General features: G+C 41.8%; 1 protein-coding gene across 1 annotated transcript in view; it reads left to right on the top strand.

Moving 5' to 3' along the window:
• Window positions 1–19340, top strand: part of TRABD2B (TraB domain containing 2B) — a 259719-nt gene that overhangs the window by 229388 nt on the left and 10991 nt on the right. The window contains exon 6 of the mRNA XM_085231346.1: window positions 4205–4474. Coding sequence (XP_085087472.1) covers window positions 4205–4474 — 270 coding nt within the window. The remainder of the gene's footprint in view (window positions 1–4204; window positions 4475–19340) is intronic.

Genomic DNA, 19340 nt, shown 5'->3' with positions numbered 1-19340 from the left:
GGGAGCTCCAGTGCACCTTGTGGGAGAGGCATTGAAGTCTAGAGACGGTCACAGCACTCTGAACTGTAGAAACTGGGAGGCTGTTGAGAGGGCAGGAGCAGTGCTTTGTCTTAGGCAGGGAGAAGGGCACGTCTGGACTCCCAGGTGGCTTGGGGTTGGGTGAAAGTGGGACCTTAGTAATTGTAAGCTGGGGATTGTGAAAGTAAGCTGTATGATGTTAATTTTGTTTTCTTGACCAGATCCCTTCTGTAAGCCTAGCAAATCCTGATGATGAGACAAATTTCTGTTATCAGTGCCAACACAAAGGCACTAGAAACCGCAAGACAGAGGAATGCTGACGCAGTCTAATGGAGCATACAACTCTGCCTAAACTACTTGCATGTTTTGTTTTGTTCTTTTAGTTCTTGAAAAGAATTAGAAAAGGATGGCAAATCTACCAGAAGAGAAACAAAACCACGGGGATCTTTGTCTGTGGATTAAGCGCTTTGAAGAATAAATGCTTCCTTGTTTTCACTGTTCTGTATTTTAGGATAAAGAAGCCTAAGTTACTTGCTGAGGCATTCTGATTTTCTTATTTGGACTTTGTGATTTTAGAGAACATATTTCACGGGTCTGTACATCCCAGGGGAAGAAATTATGAGACAAACCCACATAAGGGTCTGAAATACTTTGAGTTTCTCAAAGATGATCGCATGTGGGGATTATACACTTAAAAAGGGGTGGAACCTCTCAGCCTGGAGTTGTATGGAGTTACTCATGAAAAATTTCTGAGTTCTTTGTGTGGACCAGGAAATTCAGTCCAAATATTTGGATATTTCTTACAGTTTTTTGAGAAAAGGCACTGTGGCCTCACAAAGTGAAAACTAGTCCTGCTTTTCTCTGGATTTAAAAATAACTCTGTATCTTGGAAAGCTGTCTCAGCAGTAGTGGAGGAGTAAAAAAAAAAAAAAAAAAAGGATATTACATCCCCATGGTTTCATGCAGTGCAGCTGTGCTAACAGTGCGTTGGGAAGGAAAGGCATGAAATAGTCCATGAAATGATCAGTGAATCTAATGGTAAAGCTTTATGCAGTGAAGAGATTGATGGCTCAAGTATCCTACTGCAAATAACCAAGGGAGAGGGAGAATGGTGGCGTCATTTTTTAGGGGAAAACATCCAGAATGTAAATACATTCTAATTAAATCAGTGGTCATCTGACAGGAAGCCTACCTTGCTTTGAATTGCAATATCTTTAAATACTCATACAATATATTTGGATTAAATATGCATATTCAGATGGATTGAAAGTTTTATTTCTGGTTAAATATTTATAGAATGATAATCAGATCGGGAAAAACCATGTCTCTAGACGTTATTAAGAATTCAATTTTAACAAAATCATTCTTTATTGTCTATAAGTTGATGACTGGCTTTCAGTTGTTCTTGCTGTATGTTTTTTAGATCTTTTTAATTTTTTCTATACTGTGTGAATATATTTTAAATTATTTGGAAGAGATGTTGAGTCTACAAGTATTTATACCAGAGATATTTCACTCCTCCCATGCCCAGTATTCTAGAGCTTCAAGATAGTTTAAAGCATAGAAGTGAGCATGCGTCAACATACAATCTCCAACAGCCTTTCTTAGATCTTGAGGGAATCAATAGTAGTACAGGAATAATGGAACATTATTGACCAAGTGTAATGCACAGTTGCCACAACCGATCTATTCCCTATGTGTCAACTCTAAAGAACAAGTGGTTAGTTTATAACCCTCCTTGGGTTACAACATTTTAACATTTCTTCAGTGTTTATTTATTCTCCTCCCAAAGAATGTTCTGGAATATTGAGTTTACAACCTGTGGCTCATGTGATGGTAGTGGAAACAATTAAGCCAGAAGCTTTCAAAGCCACCACTGGGATTTTGATGCCCAAAGTCATTAATTTTAATAAGAAGTGAGCTGCCATTCCTCTTAAGTGGTTTCTAAAATCTCAACCCATAAAAACACCTCTCCACCGATTCCAGTTTACTAGGAGTTCAGAGCAAGATCAACATGTGTAACAGAATAGTAGGTGTTAAATGGTGGAAAGTATGTGTTCGGATGTCTCTAAAAACATTCAAGGAACAGAGCGGTGGCCCCAGGGTTTTACAGGCAGATGTAGTCTGATGTGGTGGCTGCTCCTGCCGTCAGCATCTCAGGGAATTGCAGATGGGATCTCATTGCTGACTGATCAGAACGCGAGGTAGAATTTTGTTGAGAACAACAAAGTCAATGGAAAGAGAAATGTTGGCGGTAGATCAGTTTCAGCCATGATGTTCACGCTGCTTGTCAACTTCTTCTTGCATCTGCTCCATGCCGTTGCCTTCTTGAGATGTTTCTGCATGCCATAATCTCTGTGTCGACTGTAACCTGAAGGATTTATGCATTGCAAATCTGTGAGAGCCTTTCCTTCTACATGACTCTACAGATGACATTGCTTCAGCCATGGGTGGAGTTACTGTGATCTGTCTCTCTCAGTCTAAGAAGTTGTGAAAACTTTGGAGAGTTCCAAGATCTCTCAAAGAAAATTGCTGCAGTGATGAAACCTCATGCTCAACATAAATCATGGAAGAAAGTCTTACTAGGAAAAAATAGCCAGTACCAGTAGATCTTTCTGTAATGTAAAATAGAGCATGGGATGAGTATGAATGAGTTTGAAACTGTTTCAAGAAAAGTCTAAATGCTTGGAGAAGGAAAGAAAAAAAAAAAGGAAAAAAAAAAACACAAAACAGGGATTTTCTTGTCTTTTATTAGTGAAAAGAATTTTCATTAGAGAATTTTAGCATTAATTTAAACAAGCATCTTTCTTTTCCACATGTCATGTGATCTCAGAAAAATGTCATTGGCTACAAGTGACAATTACTGCAGTGTTTGCCAGTGAGTCTCACTCCCCGTAGCAGCAATTAATGCTCAGTAGCTGTTGGAAGGAGCTGTAGGTAAAATGTGATGCAGTAGACGATGATTCTGAGTGCTATTGTAATGGACTTCAAAAGTACAATAGAAAAAAAAAGAAAAGGCTGCCATTAGTAGTAGATGTGACTTTTTTTGGAACTAAATGTTCCTTAAATTAAACATGTGGTTTCACTTGCAGTTCATTTTGTACATTGTCACCAATGAAGTTTAGGATTTCTTATTACTTTTTCATTAAAATATCTTACTGGTTTCACTCAGGAGGCAAAACTTTTCACGTGGCTTTAATAGTTTCTGTCATAAAAGCGATAGCATCCGTGTAATAGAAATAATTTTGCAGACCACAGCTTCATATTGCCTACTATTTCTCTTCCATTTTCTTTACCTACAACTCATTGCGTCATCCCAGAGACAGAAAAAGTTCCTCTTTCATAATTAAGACCAAACGGAAACTTTTACTGAAGTTAGAAAAAAAATCACTTTGTGTCAGTACTGCTTTATTAGATTTTGGTCTCAGATATCTTAGCTTTCAAATGCAAGCTAACATGGCTGCATATCAAAGAAGAGAGTTTATATTGACTTTTTTTTCTAAAATTAGTGAAATTCTAGAAGATGAAGTCAATAGAAGGCCTTTTGCTGCTCAGTTCGAGAGCGATGCAGGAGATGGTAGTATTTCAAACAGAAGTTAAGAGCTCTGGTAGTATAGCTTCATGGTGGTCCTAGAGAGGCCATTTACCTCCTTTTTTTTGCTTCACTTCCCCAGTACACAGAAACTGCTAAAGTTTGGGTCTTACAAACCTTATTCCAGCAGCCTTGCTATTATACTATGCTATTGTCAACAGCCTGGGCTTCCCTGTCACTAGTCCTAATTTGGATGAATGAGTGTAATTATTGATGCAGTCAGAACAATGATTTGTTTCCAACAAATGATGTCCAAAGTTGGGGGAAAAAAGAAAAAAAAAAAAAAAAAAGTGAACTAGTGTTACCTTATTTGGGTTTTTTTGCATCTTTTAAGGTATTCGTTAGTTAATAAGTTAAATCTAAGCTAAATAAAATATAAGTTAAAAGTAGTTTTCCTCAGAGTTTTGCTGTTTAGCATTTACTTGATAGTTTTCTAGGAAACACTACTGCTGTGCTTCATTACTGTTCCAGAGCAAAAGCCTCTCTCGTCGTACACCTTCTTAGCAGCTAGCAGCACTCAATGAGTAGAACAGTCCTTTGCTTTCACCTTTTCTTAGCATTATCTCTCAACTTACTTATCAATGTGTTTTGCAGTTCAAGAATGACCAAGACGAGTCCTGCCTTACAAGGGTCCTCAGCAACAGCCCTGCCTGCTCTGCAGCTTTCTGAACAGGTCCCGCTGACATCTCCTTCCCTGAAGCCCCTACAAATGGATGAAGAAGACAGCCTGTCTCCTCATCTCTTGTTACCGGATAGCATCAGCCAGCTGGAAGAGTTTGGCAGGCAGAAGAAATGGCACAAGAAACAGCACAAACACCATCGCCAGAGGCAGTTCAATGACCTCTGGGTTCGGATAGAAGACAGGTGAGTCATAACTTTTATGATTCTTGTCCTCTTCCTGCTGCCCTTTACAGATTCCAGCTTTGTTGATTAGACCATACAAAAGGTTGGAGAAAAGCTAAATGGGAGAGATGAGGAGTAAGGTGTTGTTTTTGGAACATAAGGAGGAACTCAGAGGAAGGCTAATAGGAATATTTAATCTGAAATTCGAGATCGAAAGCTGATCATTAGAATGCTTAAAATATACAGAAAATAGAGTTTTTTTTTTAAAAAAAAAAAGGAGGAAAATAATGTCAAGGAAAAATATTGTTTCCCCTTCTTATCCAGTAATACTTTTCCAATCTTTACTGTCAGTTTTCAGCCCAAAGACTAAGCCATTTTTCAAACTTTAAGATTCTGACATATCTAACTTTCGATCTTCTATATTTTGATACTGAAAGTATTTAACATCTCCACTTGCCTTGGAAACAACAAAGTGAAGCATCCTGAGTCTAACCACGCTGGGTGTGTATGTATCTGTGTGACTATCTAACAACTTATCTATTTATGGCTTGTTAGAACCAGATTAGGGTATGTCACATCTAAAAATCACAGTACACCCTTCAGAAGTATTCATTGCTGCATGTTTCTACACCTGGGAAACTGAGGCACAGGCAAAGTCATTCCCATTTTCACGACATCTAAATGCCTTGCAATCCAAACAAGTCAAAGTTTCTTACAAGTTTCTCCTTTTACTGATGAAAAAGGCTCTCTACATACTTGTGTTCTGTATTTTTTTTAAAATTATTTTTGTTCTTTTTAAAGGAGCAGTTGCCTTGCTTTTGATGTGTTTTATTGTATTCTTTTCTTAGGATGAGTGATGTAAGTGTTGTTATTACAGCAGATTATAATAATCTTACTGTGGTAGGGTTATTCTGATGCTAATGCCAGCCTTGGTAAGGAGGATTATATCCAAATTCATTTGTTTTTTTTTTCTCAAAGTTTGTTCAGTGTTGGATTCTCTCTGTGGAAGATGTTTTAGCATGAGGTAAAAGCATCTGGTGCTATGTATCTGACTGCCTCAAAGACAAGGGGCTTCTCTGTTCATCTTCCACCCGAGAGATGCCAAATGTTGGTGTCCCAGCATTTCACATGGGTGTCCAATCCAGCTCACTGTATGTGTAATATGAGTGAAGTCCTTAAACAGTAAAGTCTTATAAGAGCTTGGCAGTTAGCCGCATTCCTTCTGCCCTTGTCTTATCTATACAGAAAGGATATTGGATATTGGGCCTGATATTGCTATGGAAATGTGCAACTGGGGACTTAAAGCTGCGGTGCTTGCATAGCTTTGGCAGTCTTGTGTTCCTTTTGTTGTTTTTATTTCAGTATTAAATATTCCTAGGAAAAGTCTTTCAAAGGGTAGCTCTCCAGGCTAGAGTTAAATTATTCACTCTGAGCTGGTGAGAGATTTCATCTGAACCAAAACCTTTTATGCCTTTACTTCCATTTCAGAGGGATGGAGATTGGGATGAGGAAACACAAGTTTCCGCTCCCACCAAGCTGGTGATGAACCAGACACTGTGTGTCGCCTGCTTGCTGAAAGATCCAAGGGAGATGTTAGTGGGAGATTACGTCCTAGAAGCAAGGAAGGGCTGGAGGAAGGGAAGTTTGCCTTAGTGCTTTCAGATGGCTTTAGTTCTTCTGTACTTCTGGAGTAACTTCTGCTGTTTTCCTGGAAACAAAACAAAAACTACAAACTGTTCAGCTAAATCAGAGACTCACAACCAGCTCTGGTTTCTTCATAAACTGGATGGGATCTCAACTTTCGTAAACTGACTGCTGCATATTCTGCTTTTGGCAGTTGGGTTTCATCAGCTTTAATTGCAAGCTGGACCTTGCACAAGGCAGTAAACAGTGTGTTCTTTCTAATTGGTTCCTTTCTGATTGGCAAGGAAAGAGCAGAAATTTGTGCTTGTCCCTAGACTTTGTAGCATGATTTTCTTGGGAAGAAACAGCTAGGATGATTAATATGGACAAATAAGTGTTACTTGTGCAGCAGAGAAGCACGTGGACTTGCATCGTGTTACCACAGTAAAGTTAATCAGCACTGAAGGGTGAGGCTGTTAGCACTCATTTTGGAAGGCTATCTGGTAGTACTGGAAGCTCATACTCTGAGCTGACTTAAATTGAAGCACCATTGCTTCTGTGTACAAAGCCACTCTGTGTGGACTGAGCTCTGTTCATGTAGTATTATGGCTTTCCACGTGGTTCTTCTTCCCATTTGAGTTTCCTAACTCACCCGAAACTTAATTTTGAGACACAATAGAGAGATTTAGTTCATTGTTACTTTGGGGGTGGGGTGGGGTGAAAGCTGTGTAAAATTCATTGTTTCCATGAAAAGTCTCCAGAATTCATCTGTTTGAGTCATCTTTCGACCTGAAAAGTTAGAGAGAAATATACAGGTCAGGGACAAATCCAGGTGACTTTAAGCCAGATTGCTGATTTTTGTATGTACCTCACTGAACTGTGAAATGACTGTGGTTCATACGGCTCTTTTCCAAAGCTTTATTGACCATGGGTTAGAAGATTTGATGAGCCATGAATTGCAGGACTTTTATGGACTATGGATTTTTCAGCTATCTCATATGCTCCCATGGAAATCTTAAGGTGTTTTTTTAAGCTACCAGCACAGAAACAAAGGAAATGAACACAGGAGAACAATCTTAAAGAAACATCAAAGTTCTGACTCCAGCCTATAAAAGCCAGGAAATCCATAATTAATGGTTCCACTAAGACCTCATCTTACACGGTCTTTCTGGTCTGATCTGAGGTTATAGCTACAATCTGAAATGGCCTCATGAAAAATGAGTCATCATTTAATGTCACACATCATTATTAGTATTTACTTTCAGTTATACCTTGGAGATTGTCCTTGCCTTTTTGTTCTGTCTTAGCAGCTGAGACATTTGAGTTGGCAACCCTGAGTGGACGCTGTTTAGATTTATGTGTTTGAAGGCTAGTACTGCTGTGGAGGATGAGAAAGCTTCTGCTCTGTCTTCTCCTCCTCTCTGACAGAGCTAAGATTTGCTGATCTCCTGGGTAATTGGCTGCACTGAACAATTCAGTGAAGGCTAATAAAAAAGTAAAAAATATTGATGAAATCTGTGGTTTCCTCTCCCATCTGCCTCCTTCCCTCTGAATCTAAACAAGATGAAAACGTTCTGCCTGGCTACAATTCACATTTGAAATTGTTTGTCAAGAATCAAAATGAAATTGAGATTTCAAGTAGCAGGACTTTTTTTTAAATTTTATTTTAATGACTTGATTTTACAGATCTGAAGCCTGCCTTTGGGAGGAATTTGAAGGCAGACAATATTAAGACCCTAGCTAGCTTTCATAGCCAAAAGCCAATTGGGGCAGCAGGAAGGGGAGGCGAAGTCCTTGCAGTGGAAAGGCTGCAGTCTGGCACACAGTGTATGTCATTGTTCCTGTTGACACTGTGTTAGCACAGTTTCCCCTGTAATATATATAATTAATTACAGATAATTCACTGCCTATTCATGATGAGCTGCTAAGTGAATTGAAAGAACAGAGAAATGCCTGTGAAGTTTCAAAGTAGTGAGCGAAGGCCAAATCAGCAGTGCACCTTTGTTCTAGGGAAGGCACAAAGCTTAGGGTTACAAACCAACAGCCCAAACAAGTGGAGAACTCTCCCAAGAGGAGTGGGAGCATTACAGCAGGGTGGGAGAAAGGCTCCTGGGTAAAAGGAAGCAGAGTTAGTAGCTGGGAGAGTGTTTGGGAGGTGTGAGGCATAGAAGGAGCAATGGCAGCTGGAGGATGTGGAAGAGGAATACAGTTGTGAGCAGAAAGCATTAGAGAGGACATCATGGGTAGATCATCCATTCCTATTGCCAAGGTAGAGATCTGGGCAAAGCCAGCGCTTCGACACTAGGACACGCAGATGCTTCACTTGCATAGAAAAGAAATTAAAGGAAAAGAATTGTGATGAGAAAGAAGAGATTCTTGTCCTAGATGTAAGCTTAGCTCTGCAAAACCTACCATTAATGGGAAATGAAATGAATTTCCCTTGTAATTGGAAAGGGCATTTTTCTGATAGCCCAGTGCTGACTACTCAACCCCAGACGAATGCAATGACATCACAAATATCAATTTCTTTTATAAGCAATGGTTATTTTAGAGGGGAAAAAAAAACATATACCAGTGATGGATGAAGGGGATACAGTGTGTAATAAACTGCAGTAAGTGTGCCTGTATAAAGTGAACCTTATCAGTTTGGATGGAATTTAAGCACTTAGGCTGTTATCCTTTCTTTTAAGACAATGCGGTGATGGAAAACAGAACACTGTCAACTCAGACAAACTTTTAATTTCACTTAACTGCATCTGAAGGGTAAATTTTGGTAAATGAATCCAAATTGCTTCCTTTTCACAACACGCAGTGCTGAAATACAGTACTTAGCTTCATTAAAGAAAAGGCTGCTTTTCTTTAGAGGAGACCTAGACACTTTTGAAGTCTAACAGGTAAATTGTGGTCAGATGATTTCCCCTCACATGGTAGCTTTGAGATTGAAATTTCCATCACTGGGGCCTTGTTTGTTTAAATTACCCTCTCTGCCTCTCCGGGAAGGATACTGCTGGAGGCTGCATGCCTACTGCAGGGGATTGCTGTCTCCTCCAGCCTCCATGCAGCCAGCAGAATAACTGTCACCACTGCACATGCCCCGTGTTCAGCCTAACCTTGTCCAAAGGCCAAAGATTAGGAAGTAGCTTTGGGGGCTTTCTAACTCGTTACAGCGTACCTGCCTCCCACAGGGACCCTTCCAGCAGCCAGGAACAGTGGAAGCATAGGCGTGTTGAAGTCACACCTCCCTCCCCTTGTCCCACCTCATTGCTGGTTGGGGCTTGACTGCGCTGTGTGGCCCGTTGGCTTTCCTCCAACATTTCTGCCTGCCATTTCCTCTGCTGTTCTCCTGGCAGGATTTCCTCCTCAGGAAACTTTCATGATCGCAGTCTCTATCAGTAGCTGCCTCCAGTCTCTAGAGTATGGCACAGAAATGCCATGAAAATCTCATGGCTTGGCAGAAGAGGTAGTTTGTCAGCTGAGTGGTCACGGAATATCTCCTGAACAATTCTCCATCCCAGTTCCTCTGCACCTTTGTATCTTGGCCTAAAATCTGCTCATAGTTTGGCCAGTTTTCAGTGAATTCTGTTGGAAATCTATCTGGGAGCCAAAGAAGATGCTGTGGTCACTGAAACAGTGTGAGTTGGTCCTTCCCTCTCCCTCCAATCAGGGATGATCATAGAATTGTGGTATCGTTAAGGTTGGAAAAACTAATAAGATCATCTAGTCCAGCCATCAAGCCATGTCTGTGACCGCTCTCCATTGTGTCATCAGTGCAACTTCTCTCTTTGAACATCTCCAGAGACAGCCAATCTATCACCTCTCTAAGCATGTTGTGCCAGTGCATCATAAGAAGCAATCATACTTCTGTGAAAAGGTGGGTCCTCAGCTCCTCCTGAGCAAAACATGAGGTGTTTTGTACTTTCCCCTCCTTAGTCCCTTACTGTTTCCACTTGAACCCCCTCTAAGATGAGAATATGGCTTGGTGCCTCCTTTGAACAAGCACCAATGTTGGCACCTCTAGCCAACTCTTAATGCTCAAGCCCTCCTGTGGAAGTAAAATATCATCACAGTATAACTCACTGCAGTATAAATAAGAATCAAATCTCCTGACTATAACATATGATATGGTGATGACATATCCTCCGTCCCTAGACAATTTTTGTGGAGGCTTCTTGGATTATCAGGTTAGTCAGAGTGCACACAACGTATTAATTAAGGCTGTGAAACCTGTGCTCAGCGCAGAATTCTCTTGTGCATTACAGTAATGGATGGGAAATCTTGAAATTTGTGTCCAAAACTCTGGCATTTCCATGCTAATAGACCCTCCCTGTCAACTGGCCATGAGTGATAACTTCTTTCCCCTTTTAAAGTCAAAGAATAAGTTTGCTACTCTGCAGATGGGGCAGGAGAGACATGCAGGCACACTTTCACCTGCTAGATACAGAAACACAAATGTATGCTTTACTTTGTTCTGTTGATTTTACGTAGTTGAATGTTGCTGATGTTCTGTGTAATATGCAGATCCAGTGTGATGAAACACAGAGAAACTTCAAAAAACACAAGCAATGTCTTTGCATGTTTATTACTTTCACTCTTATTTTTCTCACCATCGCTATGATGAGTGTGAAGCGGTATGTATGACCTATGAAATTAATGAAAGCTATAAATACATGCAAATCAATTCATTAGAGATAAAGAACACTAAAAATAGATGAAAACACAGGGAAGTAGACAATTGGAATATAGATTTCATTCTTTCGTGAAACTAAACTCTTTACTGGCAATGTGCTAGGTATTTTATTTTCATGAAGCTTAAATCCATCATGAATATTAAACCCATATTTTTCAAGGTGAGCACGTAACAAAATTGGAGCACATAAAAGCTTAGTTTTTTCAACAGTGAGGTATTTTTCAGCACTGGGTACCCAAGAACACTTTCTGCTCCTTCCTTCTTGATGCTGATTAAGATTGAAAACACGATACAGGAGGTTTTATGGAACTTATTAAGAGATTCCACTTCCTTTCTTGTTTTCTACTTTTCGTTTGGCATACACTGAGTAAAGGTAGTCCACACTGCATGTTTATATGCATCTCATTTGTATGTATTTTTGGTTAAACATAGTCTTGCCATAGCAAGCCTTTTTAAACTGCTTAAAGTCTGCCTGATGCAGCACAAATAAAATGTTTGCTTAGGATTCAGTTTCAAAAATGAGCAGCTGCTGAGTTTTGATAATCTCTTCACTGTCATTTTTCCAATGATGCACATCCCCACTTGTTCTGCTCTTTCCCAGCCAATGCTGTCTCGTTTCCAAACCTGCTGCTGGGACTGCTCATAATCTTGAACAACCTGTTTACTTTTCGGTTCCACGGTTCTCCATTCTCTGCTTGAATTTTCTCATTCTCCTCTAGTTGTTCTTTCTGCCCTGTTTAATACTGGCTGCCTGTGGTTGGCACAGAAGGGTTCAAGGGGATCCCTTCACCGTTTCCATCTTCATCCTCAGACCTCTGGACCACGGATGGCACCTCCAACTCTCTAGGTTCATCTCACAGGAGGCTGCAATTCTGCAAGCACTGCAAATTACTTCTGTCAGTCCATTTCAGTGGAAGTGTATGCTTTGGGAGCCTTCAGCAGAACCTCTTTGATATGGAGCATGTCTCTAGTAACCAGCATGCCTTTGACATATGGCATTAGTGCAGACTGCAGGAGGCATAGCTAGGTCCTTTCTATGTCTTTTGCTTTCCTGCTAGACAAGGCAGTGTGGCAGTGTTTATTCCTTGCTAAATTCATGGTCATCATAAAGCATTCTGTGTTCTTTCTGCTGATATTCTTCCTCCTGCTGGGAGCCTCGTGAGCAGTCTGTATGACTGTGACCTGTGCTAGAAACACTGGGGGCTTGCATTTGCTCTGGACTATCTCATGCCCAGCATAGTCTCTACCTTTCATATGCAAATGTAAGTTCAATTTTTGCACCTTTGAACTGTACTCTAGACACCCACAATAACAAAATTATTAGTAAAAACTTTTATGATCATTTTTCTATTTCTAAGTCATTAGATATGTGCTTACAGTTGGCATTAAGTTGGGGAAAAGCTGGAGTAGTAAGTTTATTTTCAGTTTGTTTTAATGTTAATATTAAGATACCACGATCGAGTGGGTTAGACTGTATTTAAGGCTTCCCATCCACAACTATTCCACCATAAATATTAGGTTTCAGGACTGGAGCAATAGTACAAAATGTCTCCTGTGCAGAGAGGCAAAAAAAAAAAAAAGAGGCAGAGTTTATTCCACTGAAAGTGTTAACGCCAAATGAGTTTAACTGTCTTCTGTGTTAATGCAAGGCTTTTTCTCCATCTATTTTTAGTCTGTTCCAGCAGCGTATCCCACTGTGGTCTGGTATGCAAGAGCTTTGCTGTGAGGTTTGCAAACACTTGTATTTTTGTGTTGTGAGAACAAAGCATTTGTGTGTTATGGGTGTGTGTGTTCCTTCGAAAACTGAAAGGGAGCGCAGGCCGTGCATGTGATCCATGCACATGTTTATTGTTGCCTGCACATAACCATGTACAAATGGGCTCTGGAAGAGGGCTTGTTAGCAGATGTCGTCATGGCCCTTCCAATTTATAAATATGAGCCTTGACATTTATATTTTCCATATCCAGGGCTTTCACTGGCCAGATGTTCCGAGGATTGGCTCTTTGGAGCCTTTAACTATGACTCCTTGTGGCATATTGTGTATTGCACACAAAAGAAAAACAACTGTCTTTCTGACTCACAGCAAGCAGATAAGAAGGGAAAACGCACTGGATACCCTCTCGTAAATGGAATTCTTCTAAGCCTAAAATGCACTTGAACATAGCTCTGTAAAGCTCTTCTTAGTCACTCAGCTGAGAAATAAGTTGTCTGGTTTAACAGGCAAAGAAAATTAAATACATGGTAGCACTTCTCCCCTGCTGTTTGGGTGGGTTAAGAGAGTGGCTTTTGTTCAACTGGCAAGGCTGACTGCAGTTGCAGACGCTGTAGGAAGTGCTGAGTGGGCTTATGCCCAGGGAGAGTTGGATTTCTTCAATGCAGAAGTGGGTAGTAAAGCACCTGTGCTCCCTAAGTCACAGCTCTTCATACAAAAAGAGATCCTCCATTAGGAAGTGTTGTTCTTTCCCTGTTGAATGGGTTGGGGACAATCTCTGCTTTCAGACTCTTAACTGTCATCTAAAACACAGCTGTCCTAAGTTGAACATATGCATCTGGGTGACTTTCATATCTAGCAGGTATCTAAATCCTCAAAAATTGTACATCTGCTGATTTGCAAGGTGAAACTTCAGGCTTAGCAGAGCTACCTATCAGAAATGTCTTCCAGTGAAATCACTTGGTTACCATAAAGAAAAAGAAGTCTGTCATTAAAATTCAGTGGAAATGCCCACGTAAAGCTGTCAGTGTTAACCTAGAGGAGGGTAAGGAGCAGCACAGGCAGCACTGCACGCTGAAAACCCAGCAGGACCTCAAAGGGCAGCAGTGCCCCAGGTCCAGTTACTCACTGGGACAAAAGAGTGGTAGGATTAGATAAATTCATATGGTTTCAATGCTATAAAAGCTGGGTTCCTGCAATTATAAAAATGCCAGGCCAAATTCTGATTTAACTCACATCTCCCCTTTACAACTCCGGAATAACTGAACAAAGTAAGCATTATACCTGGGGTCTGAGCCCATTAAGCTGGAAAGAGAGGGAACCCAGCCAATTTCTTGCAAGCTGCTAGATGTCGGGGATGCTTTGCATAGCACTACCATGGAGAGGCATGATGCAGACCATGCTCACAGAATTCTTTGGCTCAGTTCTGTCGAGACACTTCAGGGTCCTGGTTATGACACCCAGCAGGGAAAGCTTGTGCAGCCTTTCCAGCCCTGCAGGCAAGCAAGTGGCTTTGTGTGAGTCACGAGTGACATCTCCAGGCTTTCAGAGTGTTTGGAAGCTCTTGCGTCGTGGCTGGTATCGTCACAGTTGCTTTGCGAGCAGGGGGAATGATCTCAGCCTTAGTATCTTAGACTTAGAATCTATGGATTCTAAGACATAGAATCATTAAGGTTAGAAAAGATCTCTAAGATCACACCACAGATATTGCCTTCTGCCCACACCCCGTAGTGCCACATTCCCACAGTTTGTGAACATCTCCAGGATGGTGGCTCCATCACCTCTCTGGGCAAGCTGTGCCGGTGCATCACCTCTCTTTTGGAGAAGTTTCTCTTAATGGGCAATGCAGCAGTTTAACGTTCTTCTCATTTCTGCCTGGTAGATGTGCCTTATGAACCTCTTTTTTTTATTATTGTTATTTTGACAGCGAGTCTTGAAGGGAAAAGAAGCCAGTGCTTTTGTTCAGTGGAATGAGTTTAGGTTCAGTGCTGCTCCAAATAACAGGTTCAGAGATCTGACCCAAACTTAATTGTTCTTATTAAAAGAGACTCTGGAAAAATAACGAGCAGTGAGTAGGAAAGTGAGCCCAGTGAATTAGAGAGAAAAATGTGATACAGACTAAGCGAAGAGGAAAAAAAAAAAGCTGTGTGAAGATGGAAAAAGAACGTGGGGAAGGAAAAAGAAAATTAAAATCAAATGGAAAAATGCAGTATGTTGGACATCCATTTAAGCCAGTTTATATTTTGTTGTTCATTCTGTTCCTTAATATGTTGTGCAGGCATCTTCTTAGCTGAAATAATTGCGTGTCTTACAGAACAGTCTGGGAGAAAATACTTAATCTGACAGGATGTTTTAGGTGTTTCCCCAGTGCTGCCTATTCTAAATCATTTTAAAATCTGGAGAGGAAAGTCGATATCTTTTACAGTGTTTAACAAGAAAGTGACAGGGTCAAATATATACATCTCTACGAATCTATGTGTTCCCTAAGTACATCTAAACATGCATGGTTAATTCTGTGCATCTGCAAAATATATTTGAGCCACAGGGCCCACACAATACCAAACAAACTTGAATGTGCATAGGAGAGGGCAGATTGAGTCATTCTGTTTCTAATTAGTTGAAAGCTTGAACCCAAGAAATGATATATGAATTTGGAATTTGACCACCCCAAAAATGCAAATTGTTTTGCACGTAGAGCTGTTTTAGAGTGAGCAAAATACAGACAAAAGAAGAGATATATTCAGCTCATTCTTGGAGTTTGGTTCAAAGCTACTTGATTGTGGTGCCATCAAATGAACCTTTTCCATACTGTATAACAATCAGGGTTCCTAAAAACTCCACAGATGGCATCACTGATGAGAATTATGCGATTCTAAGCTCATCTGTATATGCATCCTTGATGTTCTTTCTTACTTTGGCTAAGTGCTGCAATCATTATCTGTCCAACAACCAGAGGAACAAGTATTTGGTTATCTGAGCTGTGATGAGTGCCTTAATTGCACATACAAATCAGGTACATGGCCAGATGTGTGCAGAGGGCGGGGGTGAGTTGGTGGATGTTTTTGAGACCACATCACTGTTTAGGCTCTGGTGAATGCATCCTGGCTCACAGTTTCTGTGCAGACATCTGAAACGAGGCACTCTGAGCTATTCCCCTGCTAGCAAGACCCTGGGTAAAACCGGAATGCATTATCCTGGCTCTGTGATTGCCTTGTTCCAGTGCAGAATCACAGGGGGATATTCTTAGGATATTAGAGAATCATCAAAGCATTTCTTAGAAGGGCAAAGGAAAGAGTTAGTGTTGTCATCTCCTGCTTCAGGACCACCCAGATGCTCTACAACAGATCATGGGTCTTCAGCTACAGTATTTTGAATTATTCTTCACAGAGATTTTAAACTATTTCATTTATTTTTTTTTATTTTTTTTATTTTTTTTTAAAGGGATGACATGCAGTTTCCTGACAGGCTGGTTTTAATAAGGTCAAAATCTTTGTTGTTGCCAAATCAGAGAGGAATATAACATCTTTAAGTCATTAGATGGGAATGGGGTAATTACTCAGGGGGTGTGCTTCAAAGGTTATTGGTTTTTACAGCATTCTGTGTTTTTACACCACTCTGCAGTTGTCTGAAAAGTAGCTGCAGGCCTGATTCTGCTCCTGCCATATGTGCGGGTGCACGATCTGCAGGGAAGGTAGTTGTAAGGTTTTCTTGCAGCGTTTCAGGGCAGGAGGTTGAATAGGGCCATATGCAGTCTTCTCTAGGGACGAGGGAAACTTAAAGCTAACCATAAGGTGCAAAAAAAATCCCAAACCTTTCCCACCCGCTGAAAGTTCAGGTCAGAAAAGTGCCCTCAGGCTATGCTGGGGATGTTTCTCACCTGCTCCTTCCCTACCTGCTAAACACATGCACATGTCTCCCTTTGCACCTTTTTGTCCTCACTCTCACACTGACACTTCAAGGTCCTGACTCAGCTGTGAGTCAGGAGAGGAATAGAAGTGAAGTGATTTAACAAGGTTTTTATGCTTCACCAATGGGTGGCACGGGGATAAAAAAAATTGATGTCCTGGCTGTCAGCCCATGGGCCAGAATTGGAGACAATTGAGCACTGACTTCCTCTTGGGGTCCTCCTCTTCCACAGGACCCCATGAATCACCCTCTCTTCCTCTGAGGCAAATCCAAGAGCTCCCTAAGAAATGAGATCGAGAGGACATCAGCAGTATCCCTGCTGCTGTCAAATCATCAAAGAATGGCTTGGATTGAAATGAACCTCAAGGATCATCAAGTTCCAGCCCCCATCCCACAGGCAGGGCTGCCAACTTCCAGATCTGGTACTAGACCAGACCACCCAGGGCCCCATCCAGCTTTGTCTTGAACATCTCCAACAACGGAGCATCCACAACCTCTCTTGGGCATCTGTGAAGAACTTCCCCCAACATACAGTCTAAACCTTCCCTCCTTGAGCTTAAAACCATTCCATCATTCCCCCTTGTCCTATCACTACCTACCTTTAAAAAAGCTGATTCCCTTCTGTAATGCTATAATGTGATGAAAAGTACAGCAATAACAGTGGGGTGGCAAAGTCCAAGGCTACAGCAAATGAGGAGAAGCCCAAACACAGCAGCTACAGATGCAGAAATGAAGGAAGAAAATTTGCTTACCTTTGCAAGGTCCCAGGTATGCGGGGATCTCCAGCAAGATACCTCACCTCCACTGTTAACCCTTAAATCAGGTCTGGGGAGGAGTGGATCCTGGCTCCACCCCTTCTAGTCACTCAGCTGCATTGCATGCACCTGAGCTTCCCTGGGCTGGCCCTGCCTTCCCCCCAGGTGCTTGATTACTGTTTCAAGCTGTGACTTAGCATTTCTGCTACACCCTCATTTTTATAACCCCCTTTTAAATACTGGAAGGCTGCAGTAAGGTCTCCTTGCAGCCTTCTCCAGGATGAACAAGTCCAGCTCCCTCAGCCTGTCCTCCTAGGGGAGGTGCTCCAGCCTTATGATTATCTTTGTGGCCCTCCTCTGCACCCTCTCCAACATCTCCACATCTTTTCTCTATCGGAGGCCCCAGACCTGGGCTCGGTTCTCCGGATGGGGCTTCACAAGAACAGGGTAGAGAGGGATAATCACCTCCCTGTCTCTGCTGGCCACCCCTCTTCTGATGGAGCCCAGGATGCCTTTGGCCTTCCAAGCTGCAAGAGCACACTGCTGGCTCATGTTTAGTTTTTCATCCACCAGGATCCCCAGGTCCTTCTCTGCAGGGCTGTTTTCAAGGAGTTCTTCTGCCAGTCTGTATATGTATCTGGAATTACTCCATCCCAAGTGCAAAACCTTGCACTTTGCTATGTTGAACCTCCTTAGGTTCACACAGGCCCACCTTTGAAGTTTGTCAAAGCCCTCTGGATGGCATCCCTTCTAATGTAGCAACTGCACCACTCAGCTTGGTGTCATCAGAAAGCTTGCTGAAGGTGCACTTGATGTTGGGGAGCACCAGTTCCAAGACAGATCCCTGGGGGACACTATTCATCAGTCTCCACCTGGACACAGTGCCATTCAGCACAACCCTCTGTCTGAGACCCTCCAACCAATTCCTTATCCACTGAATAGTCCACCCCTCAAATCCATATTTCTCCAATTCAGAGATAAGGATGTGGTGGTGGACCACAAAGACGTTGCACAAGTCCAGGTAGATGACAGTGGTCACCTTCTCTTTGTCCACTGATGTCATCACTCCATCATAGAAGGCCACTAGACTGCTCAGACATGATTTTCCCTTCATAAAGCCGTGCTGTCTGTCTTGGATCACTTGATTATCCCTCATCTGCCTTAACATGTCTTCTAGGAGGATCTGTTCCATGATCTTCCCAGGTACAGAGGTGAGACTCACCAGCCTGTAGTTCCCTGGGACCTCCTTCCTCCAATTCTGGTAAATGGGAGAGACATTTCCTTTTTTCTGGTCCCTGGGGACTTCTCCTGACAGCCACAACTTCTCAAATATGATGGAGAGTGGCTCAGCAACCACATCAGCCAGCTTCTTCAGGACCCTGGGATGCATATCATCCAGCCCCATATGCTTGTATACGTTCAGTCTCATGAGGTGATCTTGCTCCCCCTTACTGAAGGATTTACTCCCCCAGTTCCCACCTAGGGACTTAAAGATGTGAGCAATACGAGAATCTTGGCTGCCAGTGAAGACCGAGGCAAAGAACTCATTTAGTACCTTAGCCTTCTCTATATCTGTTGTACGCTCTCTTTGGCCTGCCTCTTCTGGCCTATGTACCTAGATAATCCCTTCTTGTTGTTTTTAACATCCTTTGCCAAGTTCTGCTCTATCTGTGCACTTCTCTTTAAGTTCAGATAGAGCCTGAAGGTAATCCTCATTTCTACTCCTCACTGTGTTTTGCACAGGGAAAGAAGCAATCTTTCTTCCCCAAGCCCAATTTAGGAAAGACTGCAGTAAGCTGTCCTTACCAATCAAAGTCCACAATGGGACATGAGTTTAGCTGAGGTTCAGCAGACCTTAATTCCACAGAGAAAGCTCTGAAGGACAGCTCATTCTTAGAGACCTCTTTGTGGGGATGGAGTGTCCTTTGGAAATGTCTCATTCCCAACTGACTTTAGAGAAGACACAGATAAATAGTTCTGACTACAAGCCTGCTTAATTGTAGCCTGCAGCTACAATTAATCCCAACCTTTAAATCCTGTTACAGTCCAGGGCTTCTGAAGGACAGCTTGTGATTCTCCTTGGTGGAATCTTCTGCGGGTACTGCTGACAGCCTCTCTCCAACATGTCTGGGAGGCATCCTGTCCTTACATGCAGCTTTCTTGGGTCTTAGCAAGGAAGATGCCCCCCCACCATCAATCCAGTGA

Source organism: Meleagris gallopavo, chromosome 10 (assembly GCF_905368555.1).
Source record: "Meleagris gallopavo chromosome 10, MGAL_WU_HG_1.1, whole genome shotgun sequence".
Classification (NCBI taxonomy): domain Eukaryota; kingdom Metazoa; phylum Chordata; class Aves; order Galliformes; family Phasianidae; genus Meleagris; species Meleagris gallopavo.
Note: the sequence above shows the minus strand (reverse complement) of the source record. Positions and strands in the feature narration are given on the sequence as shown.